This window comes from Fukomys damarensis, unplaced genomic scaffold, assembly GCF_012274545.1.
Source record: "Fukomys damarensis isolate Sample0158 unplaced genomic scaffold, DMR_v1.0_HiC HiC_scaffold_23, whole genome shotgun sequence".
NCBI lineage: Eukaryota > Metazoa > Chordata > Mammalia > Rodentia > Bathyergidae > Fukomys > Fukomys damarensis.
This window is the reverse complement of record NW_022900935.1, coordinates 30,757,860-30,771,351: the sequence shown is the minus strand read 5'-3', so window position 1 is coordinate 30,771,351 and position 13,492 is coordinate 30,757,860. Positions and strand designations below refer to the sequence as shown.

The window sequence follows — 13,492 nt, the reverse complement described above, 5'->3', positions numbered from 1 at the left end:
TTTATGATCTTTTCTTTAAGAAAAACTTTTGCATCTTGATCTTTCCATTTGGATCCAAAAGTTTTATAGTGATTTTTTTTTTTTTCTGGTAAAACTGTACTTTCTCCCTAGGAGTACTTCTTTGATTCAAGAGTATTAACAGATGGAGAATTGGCTCCTAATGATCGGTGTTGCCGTGTTTGTGGAAAAATAGGCCATTACATGAAAGACTGCCCTAAAAGGAAAAGGTTGGCAAATGATTGTATATAAATGGGAGGCCAATTTGTAGCTGTTACTCTGTTCAGAAATGTATTAAGTGAGGAAATTCAGGGCTTTAAAATTGGACCTTACATAAATATCTACTGGAATTTTGTAATAGTATTAGATTTATTTGTGGCATAAATGATGTCTTGAATATTCATTGATTTGTTAATTCAGCTTTTAAAAAAATTGAAGCACTTAACTGTTACTTACTGTATTTTGTGAAATGTGCTAGAAGCCAAGAAAAAATAGCTATTACATGGAGTTCTTGCTGAGGACCTCACAGTCATGTGAACAAATAATTAAAATATGATTAAATTCTTGAAATATATACTGAGAGGTATATGTAAATATTATGTAACATAATTAATATATACTCAAAATATATTTACATTCACATTCCCGGGTCCTACATCTATATTTACAGTAGGCCAGGAAAATCTTTTCTTACATCAAGTCTGGCATAATATAAAACTTTGGAAATTTTCAAACAAAATATGTTTTGAATTTCCATCACTGTTATTTATTAACTTTTAAATTTAGGCATGATGCTTATATCTGCCAAGCTTTAGTTTCTTTAAAGTTGAGATAATAAATATGAATATCCAAAGATTTCTACAGGCTTAAAGTTTTCTATTAAATTTTAATGTATTATAAAATTAATACAATCCCTAATTTTTGCCATGTGGGTGGGTATGTTAGAAATGTGAGTTCCCTTGTCTTCAAACAAATGCATGAAACAAATGAGCATGTTAGTCCCTTCTGTGTGTAGTTTAGTGTGTTCTATGAGTTAGTAAGCTCAATTTACAAGTACCTAGCCCCACATTATTGGTATCAGCAGTTTACTGTTTAGATTAAAGAAGAAAGACAGTGAAGAAGAGAAAGAAGGGAATGAAGAAGATAAAGACTCCCGAGACCTTCTTGACTCCCGGGACCTCCATGACACTCGAGACTTTAGAGACCCCAGAGACCTCAGGTGTTTTATATGTGGAGATGCAGGACATGTACGGAGGGAGTGCCCAGAGGTGAAGCTGGCCCGTCAGAGGAATAGCAGTGTAGCAGGTAAATAGAAAACACCAAAAATAGTTTCTGGTGGAAATAAAGTCATACATGTTGCTATCATGCTAGCGACCCTAATTCTTCTGTTCTAAACCTACTAGTAATTTCCTAAAAAGTGTTAAAATTTACACATTGAAACTTTTTAGTTTGAACAGTACTTGTATGTGTTCACTGTCAAAGTCTCCACAGTTTTGTATTCAGCTGACCTCCCTAAAGTATTATTCAGATTTGAGCCAGACACTTTTTCTCACTGTCAATATAGTATTCTTTATGGGAGACTTTTTCTTGCACTTACATATGAGAAATTATGTTCTCCCTGCTATTATGAATAAGGGAGATCTGTTCCTTTTGTGTATTACAAAGAATTTTATGAATTTGAGTAGTGACCCAAATGAAAGTTCATTGAAAAAGACTTGGGTTATGGACTATAGCTCGGTGGTAGAGCACTTGCCTATCATGTGTGAGGCCCTGCCTGGGTTTAGTTGCCAGCACTTTGTGGGTGTAGGTGTGGGTGTGTGTGTTTCAAAACAGGCTCCTGATTGATTGATTGATTGATTGCAGTGCTGGAGTTCAAACCCAGGATCTCATGCATGCTAGGTAAGGTCTCTAGCATTTAGTTATATCCCCTGTCCTCCATTTTTTTTTTTTTTTGGAGACAAGGTCTCACTTTTTGGGCAGGCTGGCCTTGAACTCACTCTGTAGCGTAGACTGACCTCAAAATAAGCATTCCTCCTGCCTCAGCCTTCTGAGTACTGGGATTACAGGCATGTGCCACCATGCTTGGGTCAGACTGTTTTATTAAAGTTGTGAATTGTATGTAGTTCTTCAGGTTCTTATTGTAGAAGGTATTTTCTTAAATATGTTATGTCCTTTACAAAAGCAGTAAGGTATTTGTTTTTGTAGATAGTGTACTTGGGGGAGTGGAGGATTGAAGTTAGGACTTTGAGAAATGTTAATTACTCGTCGTCCTTCAGAACTACATCCCTAGCCCTGATACACTTTTTATGGACTTTTTTTTTGGTACCAGGGATCAAACGTAGGATGGACCTTGTGCTTGGAGGCAGGCAGCACTTGGAGGGCAGGCAGTGGAACCACTGAGCTAAATCCCTGGCCCCCTGATGTGCTTTTTAAATTAATATGGGCTGGGGAAGTAGCTCAGTGGTAGAGTGGTTACCTAGAGTCCATGGGAGTCTAACACTGCAAAAAATCAGTCAAACCCAGGGTGGGGAAACAATAAATAAATTGACCTAAGAATCGAAAAATGGCTTTAAGAGTTAGTTATTACACATATTTAATATAGTAATAATTTAAAACTCTTAATTTTATTTTAAAACTTGGAGAAATTTGAGACTCCTACTTAATTATCAATTGCCATTTCTTTGTTACTTTCTTTCTCTTTTGATTTTCTTTATGATGTCTTCTCTTAGCAGCCCAGCTTGTCCGAAATCTTGTAAATGCCCAACAGGTGGCTGGTTCAGCCCAGCAACAGGGCGATCAGTCTATAAGGACTAGACAGTCTTCAGAATGTGTAAGTACTTTATGTGTGAATGAGTTAGTCTTGACAGGAAGATAGTGCTGTCCATAGTGGATGTTATGGATTTTATCTGTTCGATTGGCAAATATAATTTTTGAATTTCATGGTGCTTTTTAGGGGTGTCTTTGCTTAGGCTCATAAAGTACATTGAGCATTACTTTTGGAATAAAGTATATCTAGGTTTTTATCTTTTTTTGTGGTGGTGGTCCTGGGAATTCAGCCCTGGGCCTTCACACTGAGCTGCATCTTCAGCTGCCCTTTAAAAATACTTCTGAAACAGTTTTGCTAAGTTGCCCAACCTGGGCTGAAACTTGGAATTGTCCTCAGCCTTTCAGAGTGCTAGGATTACAGGCATGTACCATCATGTCTGGATTTCTGTCAGTGGGCAAACTACGTAATTTATGTGAGCTTGCTTTCTCATTCATAAAATAAAATGACAACTACCTAATACATGCTTTGCTTAGTAGAAAAGTATCATTTAATAAAAGTATTAATAAAAACACAAAAAATTGAAATGTACAGCTTTTCGCATTTAATTCTTTTACTGCTGAACGAACTACTGTTTGAACAGACTTGAACTTCAATTTCCTAATGTTCCATTGTAGAGACTACTAATGACTAAATATAGGAGAGGGAAAAATGAAGAAGCACATGTTTTTATGTAAAATGTTAAAGAAAGTTAATTTATATCATTATGTGTTGGTTTTATTAAAAGTTGATCTACTAAAGTGGTCAGATCTACTAGAGGGGGATGAGAGACTTCATCCGTTGCGTTATTTCTTTAAAGTCCAAGATACAATCTTAGTAAGTTTGTAATTTATTACAATATTAGAGTTTTCTCCTATTTTTACTTGCTCATATACACAATCATATTAAAACTTTTATTTAGTGTTGTTATGGTAGTATGGTACATATTTGGGATTTTTCTGCATGAAACTTTGTGTCTTACCATTTGTTAGAAGGATACCAGCTGACATGTAAAACAATGGAGTATTAAGTAAAAATTAAGACACACAAGGTTTATCCTTAATTCTTTTGCTGCTTTTGATCTTTTTCTGAACCTGTATTCACCTTATACTTATTAATTATTGTGCATAGAGTTCTTACTCTCAACTTGACACTGTGTTTCAGTGCTTCACATTGGTCAAATTTAATCTCTCGAGTGGCCATGTAAGGTTGAGGCAAGGTCTCCCTTTGTAGTTTGGGCTGGCCCCGAACTCACTATCTACCCCAGGCTGGTCTCGAACTCTTGGTGATCTTCCTGCTTCAGCCGTACCAAGCGCTGGGATTTTAGGCATGTACCACCAGGCTTGGCACCCCTTGAGTTTTGTTCTCTTCTTCTTGTGCTCACTTTTTTCTTGCCTGAGCTAAGAATGTGTAAAGCAGACCACTATTCTGATGTATAGGAAACCTTAATGTGAATATATGTAGAATATAGTTTATATTTATGCCCAACTCCTAGATTTGTGTCTTCCTCTTGTTTGTCATCTCATTATCTCACTGTATAGTTTCAGAAACTTTTCCCTTTCTCTCAATGTCCATATCCAGTCATTCAATTCTATTGTTAAATTGTACCTTTTAAAAATACATAGACATTTATGTCCCTTTATTATTTTCTGTGGCCTAGCCTACCATCATCTCAGGACTGCTGCATTATATATTAGTATCCTTCTCTTCAGTCTGTTTTTTTTTCTTCTCAATATTCTCTATTTATTTTTATTTTCATTTTTAAAATTTCATTTTAGTTTGTTAGTACATGTGTGTAGTACTCAATGTTTACATTCCTTGTGGGAAGTTGGTATATGACATAACACATTTTTCCTTCCTTTTTCCCTTCCTTCCTTTCTCTTCCTCCATCTCTTATCCTCTTTCCTTTTTTTTGGTACATGTTTGCAGCACATAATGTTTACATTTTGTAGAGTTGCACATAACATCCCAGTTCCTTTTTTCATTCCTTATCCCTTCCCTCTCTTTCCTTTCCCTCCATATCTTGATCCCCTTCTCCATTGAAAATGACCTATCTTCCTATTTTGTCTTATCTGTCTTTTATTTTGCTCTTTATTTTTATTCTGGGTTTCTCATGTAAGGAACTATATGATATGTAAACTTGTGTGTCTGATTAATTTCACTTAACATTGTAGCCTCAAGTGTCTCTATCTCATTCTTATTAAATAAAAATAATTTTTCTAAGATGTAGATTGATTGTATTCCCACCTGACTACAATCCTTTAGTGGTTGCCCACTTCCCTCAGTGTAAATTACAAGTGTTATAAGAACTCTTCATTATCTTGCCCCTCTTTAGTTCTGGAGCCTCAGATGTGCCATTCCCCTTTTCTTGTAATACAATAGTATTAAGCTTCTTTCAAATTCCACATACTTTATTTATTTATTTTTTTTTTGGTACTGGGAATTGAACTCAGGACCTTGAGCTTGCCAGGAAGGTGCTGTGCTGCTGAGCTACAATCCTGGCTCCTCTCACTTTATTCATTTTTTCATTATGTTCTTTGGTTTTTTTGGTGGTACCAGGGATCAAATTTAGGACCTTGCTTGCGATTGTGAGTTAGGCATGCGCCACTGAGCTAAATACCCGGCTCCACTTACTTTAAAAAATTACATTTTCATGCCTTTATACCTTTAATTGTGTTAATCCCTCTGCCTGCACTTTTCCCTTCCCCATATCTTTGTAGTCTTTTATCAGATTGGTTTGTGTTTACCCTTGAGTCTTAAGTTTAAAGATCTCTTGATCCTCTTCCCAGAAAGTCTTCATTAATCTCCACTTATTCTTTTCTTCCTGACTTTTCCCAAAGTGGTTCAGATATTCCTGCTTTGGGATTTCATTATATGTTATACATTATATATTCTTTATCATAGTAATAATTATACTTTATTGTGATTGTTTATGTAATCATTTTCTGTTCCCTCCCTGCTTTTCCCTAATAAAAAGTCCATGAAGGCATTAGTGTTAGTATTTTTAGTACCTAGAGTATTACCCAGTGTATTGAAAGAAAGTAACTGAGTTATTTATAAGCAACTAGTTCACAGTGAGAGATACATGTTGTCCATGTGGGAATGTTGCCTAGGCTGTCTTGTCTTTGGATGATTAAAAGGTTTATGGAGCACTGCCTTATGAGAAAGCGTTTGAAAAATAATTACCTTCATATAAAATTAAATTCTGTAATAATTCTACATATCCTGTAGTTCTGTATATGATTTTCTAATGAAATAACGTCATAATTTTGTATTCTGGTAAACTTTACATTTATTAAATCAAGATGTTTGTGAGTTAATTTTCAAATGTGTCCTTTTTTTCTCTGCAGTCTGATTCACCATCTTATTCTCCTCAACCCCAGCCATTTCCACAGAACTCTTCCCAATCAGCTGCTGTTACCCAGCCTCCATCTCAGTCAGGATCCCAACCTAAGCTTGGCCCATCTCAGCAGGGAGCCCAGGCGTCCCATCAAGTCCAGATGCCTCTGTATAACTTTCCCCAGTCACCGCCAGCTCAGTATTCTCCCATGCACAATATGGGATTGTTGCCAATGCACCCGCTCCAGATCCCTGCACCATCTTGGCCCATTCATGGCCCAGTAATCCACTCTGCACCAGGCAGTGCTCCCAGCAGTATTGGCCTGAATGATCCCAGCATCATCTTTGCACAGCCTGCTGCTAGACCCATGGCGATCCCTAGCTCCTCTCATGATGGACACTGGCCTCGAACTGTGGCTCCAAACTCTCTGGTGAACAACGGTGCAATGGGGAGTTCGGGTAACTCTTCCTTTTCTTCTTCTGTATCTGTCTGTTTGTAGAAAGGTTGGCTGATTGGAATTATTGGTTTAAACTGGGGAAATAATGTGAAAAAAAAGGCAAGCAATATTTATGGAGATACAGTGTAGGACTAGAGTAGCTAAAAGTAAACAGTATGGGACCTGGGATCAGATGCCACGATTTGAATGCTAACTTTGCCATTTATTATGAGATCTTGAATAGTTACTTAATCACTTTGTATGTTGGTTTCATCTGTAAAAAAGATATTAATAGCATCTAACCCAGGGATATTGTGAATATTGAATGAAGTAATACACATTAATATTAGCTATAATTTTATTTTTTAATTTTCACTGTCGCTTGGTGTAGTATTATTGGTGCTCATTTTACAGTTGATGAGTTGAAGGTTAACTACTGTATTGTCATAATCATGATAGATTGAAGAGATAAACTTTTTTTCTGCAAAACCTGTGCTTTGTGCTCTAAAAGCCTCTACAGCAGTTCTTTAGTAAGCAATATATTAATAACTAGTAGCATTTTTAAAATTTCAGATATTTAATATGTGTTCACTACAGAGTATTTGAAAAATAATCATTTATAATCTCAGTTCCTAGACCTAAGTACTAAGTAATATTTTTATTGTGTTATTTATACCTGTTTAAAAAAGAAGTTGACATTGCCATATTTGCTGTTTATATTCAGCTTTTTAGTTATAAATATTTTTATGGAGAGCTTAAATCATGCACAAAAGGAGAGTAAAGTATGATGAACCCCACTAATTAACAGTTATTAACAGTTTACTGTTTTTTTTGTCTGACATGTTACCACCACTTCTTTTTTTTTGAACGGGAGGTCAAACTCAGGCCCTTGCACTTGCAAGGCAGGCGGCAGAACAACTGAGCCAAATCCCTCGTCCTGTTACCATCATTTTATAAAAGCTTTTGTTTGTGTCTCTTAAAAATCATAAGATCTGTACCCAGTATCATCTGTTAACCCCTTCTTCTTTTTTTTTTTTTTTGTTTTTTTTTTGTTTTTTTAAAACAGGGTCTCACTCTGTGGTTGAGACTGACCTGGAACTCACTATGTAGCCCCAGGCTGGTCTCGAACTCACAGCAGTCCTCCTGCCTCAGCCTCCCAAGTGCTGGGATTACAGGAGTGTGCCACCACGCCTGGCTGTTACTCCCTTCTTGTTCATTTTTCCATTTGTCTAAGAAGAAAAGTATCTTGGTTTTTGTTTTCTGAATTAGAACTCAGATAAAAGCCCAAATGTATTATGTAGTTTTTATGTCTCATAATATCCTTCAATTTATAACTGTTCCCTTATATTTCTCTATATGAAGTATTTGTTGAAGAAACTAGATTTTCTCACATTATAAAGTTGTCCTATATTATCTTTTTGGCATAATTTAATTCAGACACTTCATTAACTCTAATAGATTCTTCTTTGAGAGCAAGAGTACCTCTTGGATGATCTTATAAATTTTCTGATCCCTCACTTTTGAAGGAAGTTTCTGGTTGTTCCTATGTTAGTGACTTAAGTTGATTTGTGAGTTAGGGGGTGTTGACTTTATCTGTTATAAAGTTCCTCATTAAGTTTTATTGAATGTTCTTAATTGCCATTGATAATTGTTGCCATTATTTCACTAGGATTTGTAAAGTGATTTTGTATTTGTTCTTTATGAGTCTTCTGTGAAGAGCTTTTCCTTTATTAACCTTTTAATTACCCTAAAATACAATTTGTACAGGAAACGAGGGCTTAATGTTTGATCCTGTCCCTTTATCAATTTTCAAGAAATTTTAGGGATTATTTTTTAATTACCATAGTAGTCACTGACTTACATATCCATGAAGATGAATATATAAAAAACTGGTATTTTACCCTTGATATATTAACTAAATTTTTCTTTCTTTCTTTCTTTCTTTTTTTTTTTTTTTTCTTTTTTGATTTTTTTGAGACAGGGTCTCACTATGTAGTTGAGGCTGACCTGGAACTCACTCTGTAGCCCAGGCTGGTCTCGAACTCACAGCAATCCTCCTGCCTCAGCCTCCCGAATGCTGGGATTACAGGCGTGTGCAACCACGCCTAGCTTAACTAAATTTTTCTAAATTCATTTAACTAAGTTCATATCAGTTCTGCTCTCTATCTGCCCCTAGTTGATCTATATTTCAGTGATAAGGAATTGATTAACAAAATGTCCCACAAATATACCTTACTGTGTCTTACCCCTGATTGTTTATCTGAGTGATTCCCCCTGCTTGGAATATCATCTCTATTACTTCAGCTGTCTACTCTCACACTTTTTCTCCCTTGTCCTGAAGCTTGACAGACTCACTCATCCTGCTTTTTTAAGTTATGTCACTTTCAAGATGTGTCTTCTTGATCCCCTTTTGTCTCCTTGTTTCCTTAAAATCCATTTCATAGCACTTTTTTACTAAGGTGATATTACTTGTTTACTTTTCTGCATAGCACATTAGAATGAACTTTATAATAGAGGCCAAGAATTGTGTTTTATCTATCACTGTCTTTCCAGTAGCTAGTTTAGTGCACCTTATATGGTAGATACATTTTTCATGTTACATATTTAGTATATGATAAACTATTAATATTTGTTGTATGGGTACACAACTCAGAATTAATATTAAAGCTCAAATTACTGCTGTGTTAAAAATAGAAGGACTGGCCAGGCATGGTGGCATAGGCCTATGATCCCAGCACGCTGAGAGGGTAAGGCAGGCTAAGGCACATCGTAGTTGTGAGCCCACCTTGTTAATTTACCAACTTAGTTGAGACCCTGTTGCAAAATAGAGGTGGGAATGTAGTTTAGTGGGAAGGTCCTAGGCTAATCCCTAGTTTAAAAAGAAAAAAAAGGAAGTACTAGGTGGGAATATATTAGAACAATAATTATGATTTTATTTTGGATAACAAGATTTGCTAAAATCCCCCCATTTTTAAACGTATCTCTAGTGAGATTATATTACTTGTATTATGAAAATATTTGGTTGTGAAAAATGGGCAAGATACATTGAGCTGTATCCTTACAAATTATTGTTTTTGTGTTAAAGCATTTTCTCAGTTGGTCATAATTTAAATCTGTATACCCAGCTCATTTATTTTGTAAACTTTGAGCTCTTTTGTTTCAATCCTTAGCTGTGACATGGCTTTACGAACTTAGAGTGAACAGGCACTTTATCTTCCTGATTACCCCTGAGAAGACTGAGCTTGTAAGAATGAAGCCAGTTGGGGTTCACTAGTTGTCTTCCTCCCTACTCTGTTATTGCATACTTCCTAATTTGAGTTCCTTCTAGAAAGATTAGTAAATATGGGCAGAATCTTTCAGTTATTTCTTAGCACATTGTGACCTTGAACAAGAAAAGCCACCGGAAACAATCCAGAAGACTCAATAGGTAGTTTGCTTTGAATAAAATACTACCTGCATTATAGATACATCTTAGAGAAAGATGGAGGGAGAGAGGAGAGAGAGATTGATTGATTTTGGTGGTGCTTGAATTCCTACCAGTATGCCAGAACTTGTAAAAGCCAGTAACAATGTGAGGTTCAAGTGGAGCCTTTGTAATTTTTAGAACTATGATTTGAACTTTTACCTGTTTGATCCCAACTTTTAACTTTTGTAAGCTTAAGCTTTCAAATATTACACTACAGTTGCTCAAGTTTGTAAATAGAATCTACTTTCAGGCCCAAGATATAATTAATTCTGGGATAATTGGCATTGTTTAAGGATAACATGTAGGTTCTTTAGCATATGATGTATTAAGGTTCTTTCAATATATCCCCACCTACCTATTTGGCCTTTTGTCTTATCATGTTACTTTATCTTCCCCCTGATTATTGATCTAAGTGGTTCTCCCTGTCTGGAATATCACCTCCATTACTTCAGCTGTCCACTGTCACACTTTTGTTGTTTTGTGGCTCTCAAACTTGTTGCACTTTCCTGCTTTTAGGCTTTTGTATATGTTGTTCTCTCTGTCTACCCTCCCCGTACCCCATTTTGCCTAACTTCTTTCTTTTCCTTCCTTCCTTCTTCCCTCCCTCCCCTTCTTTCCTTCCTTCCTTCCCTTTCTTTCTTTCACTGGGGATTGAACTCAGGACCTTAGACTTGCGAGGCAGATGCATTGCTACTGAGCTGAATCCCCGGCCATGTACTAACGTGTTCTTTACAACATTGCTTAGATCATAAGAAAACCTGCTCTTACCTTCACAGTCTGGGTTAGCTCCTGTCATAGAACACATTTTGCCTATCTGGTATAGCAGTTTTTATATATATATATATCTTCTGAATAAACTAAGCAAATAACAATGTTTGCTTCACCCCTTTCTCTTTGTGTGTGTGTGTATGTGTGTGTGTGTGTACATGCACGCATTTGTGGGGGGTACAGTGCTTAATTCTTTAAAACCAATTTTTTGTTATCTGGATTTAGCATAGTTCATAGCCAGTGTTATGTAGTTAGTATATTTTTGTGGAATGAAGGAATATTTGAATGAATAGACTAATATATTAAAATGTGTTTTTCTTTTTTTCTTGAAATGCAGAGCCAGGCTTTCGAGGACTCAATCCTCCAATTCCTTGGGAACATGCACCGCGTCCCCATTTCCCCCTTGTCCCAGCTTCGTGGCCTTATGGTTTGCATCAAAACTTCATGCATCAGGGAAACACAAGATTTCAGCCCAACAAACCTTTCTATACTCAAGGTACTATTGCTTACAAATTAGTTAACAGGTTAGGCTGGATGGGTAATATTTGGGAACATGGAGCCTCAGTGAAGGCCAGGATCTGGGAATGAAAATTCATGAATTCAAGTAAACATTTATTGAGAGCATACTAGATGCTAATTGCTCAAGTAAGTGTGAAACAAAATTTCCAGTCTTAATGCACATTTTATTAAGAGAGCAAAATAGAAATTTAGTGGAATTAGTTAACATTGCCCTAGCAGAACAAGCAGTATTTGGTTTTGAGAGATTACATCATACAAGATTTTGATATTTGAACTAGATGTTGAAATTAATGCAGGAATTTTTTCCCCTGAGAAATTAGAGGGAAGGAAGAGTATTCTAATATGTACAAAGTCACTGAGTTTTAGCTTGGTATAAGGAAGAAGAAGAGAAAATAGTAGGAATACAGGATGGAGGTCTCTGGGAAAGATGTATACATAAGAATGCTAGAAATGGTAGGCTGAGGCCATACATAATATGAAGGACTTTGGACTTGATTTAGAAAGCAAAAAGGATATGCTAGAAGGTTTTACATCAAATAGAGGTATGATAAGATTTGTTTAGTAAAAGTAAGATTTGTCATTCATTGAATGAAATTAGCATTTATTATATTCTGCTGGTCCTGTAGTGTACCAGTAACTGCTTTGACATGGGTAATGAACACTAAAAATTAAGAATTTCAAGGAACTAGGAGCATTTTTTTCTAACCTTCCTTGCCTTAAGAGCATCTGTTTCAACAGGTGATGTTAGAAGTGGCCTTTAGTTCATTTAACTCAGGAGTTAAAAAACAGTGGAGTCAGATCATTATAGATCAACCAGGAGTGCACGATACTGAGGGCACACACTCAGGAAGTGTTGAATGAATGAAGTGTTAACTTTAAGGGGAGTGCCCTTTTATAAGCTTCAGGCTTAATACAATCAAGCCTTCTTAAACTATCCACGTACTCCTGGATACCTCTGTATTACAGAATAGCATAACCTTGACTGATGTTGGCTTCTAGAAGTTATTACCAGTTGTACAAATTCTTTTAGGAGAGTAAAGTCTGAATTCTTCCATGGAAGGTTTCTTCCTGTGATCTTTCTCCTTCATCTGTCTCTTCTTTTTTTTTTTTTTGCTCTTCACATTTTTCTTCATCTCTTTCCCCTCTAATATTTTGACGTTTCATCTCCTCCTGTTATATAAATAGAAAATAAGAGAACTAGCTACAAGTTAATTCTAAAGGGATTCAGATAAATAGGCAGAAGCCTCTCAGTTTCCTGTCTGTGTTATATCCAACAGACAGATGTGCCGCCCGTTGGTGTAGAGAGCGTTGTCCCCACCCACCAAGAGGAAACGTGTCGGAGTAATGCGAGTCCATTTTCTTTCAGCTGGTCTACCGATCCACAGCAACCAGCCAATCCTGCTGTCTCAAGGGTATCCGTACCTCAATGTCAGTTACATTCAGCAGAAAAAGTGACATTAAATGGAAAGCAAAACAAATCAGGTCTTGATTTAAAATTTTAACACGTTTAGATAGCTTATTTAAATTCTAAGACTGTTTTTAAACACTGTATTATTTGTATATAAATATGAAGTATAGTTTTTACTAGTATCACTAAATTGAGTGATACAAATTTCATCTATTTTATTACCCTATTTTTAAGGGAATTTTATGTTTTGTTTAACCTTGATGAATTGTATAAAGAGAGAATTTAAAAATTACATTCTTTATTTTCTATTAGCTGTATTCATACTTTGGTTGCTTCAGACTTTATATATATTGTTCTTGAGAATTAGGAAAGAATTTCATGTGTTTTAAATTTGTCACTTCTATTCTTTACAGAACCTTGTAGTGCCAAAAACTTTTTAAAAGGTAAAAAAATAAAATAAAACAACATGAAGATTCAAAAATTTTTTTTACATACTTGTATATTGAACATACTCAAACGTGAACAGAAAGTTGCTTTTGCCTGTATTTGCAGTTCTATTTTAAGTTAATAAATCTTTTTTACAAGAGTCAAATTTGGTTAATTCATCTAGTTTAGATGATGAAAATATAATGACTTACAGATTTTACTTTCAGCAAATGTAGCATTCTAAGTTAGACTTACTTTTACAGATTCAAGGATCTTTTAATGTCCTTTATTTTTATTGGGTTTTCACAACTATAATGAAGTTGATACAT

The 13,492-nt window shown here is 35.6% G+C and overlaps 1 protein-coding gene across 10 annotated transcripts in view; it reads left to right on the top strand.

Moving 5' to 3' along the window:
* The window catches only part of Tut4 (terminal uridylyl transferase 4), a 94,652-nt gene extending 81,644 nt beyond the window's left edge, over positions 1 to 13,008 (top strand). Inside the window, exons 24-29 of one of the 10 annotated variants that reach the window (XM_010610336.3) lie at positions 112 to 227; positions 1,079 to 1,302; positions 2,727 to 2,827; positions 6,151 to 6,588; positions 11,148 to 11,306; positions 12,607 to 13,008. In XM_010610336.3, the coding sequence (XP_010608638.1) occupies positions 112 to 227; positions 1,079 to 1,302; positions 2,727 to 2,827; positions 6,151 to 6,588; positions 11,148 to 11,306; positions 12,607 to 12,831 (1,263 nt within the window). In that variant the 3' untranslated portion in view covers positions 12,832 to 13,008. Of the gene's footprint in view, positions 1 to 111; positions 228 to 1,078; positions 1,303 to 2,726; positions 2,828 to 6,150; positions 6,599 to 11,147; positions 11,307 to 12,606 lie in introns of all 10 variants that reach the window. The other 9 variants (XM_010610328.3, XM_033767364.1, XM_010610329.3 and 6 more) reach the window with 9 other exon arrangements.
* Positions 13,009 to 13,492: the final 484 nt, after the last annotated feature.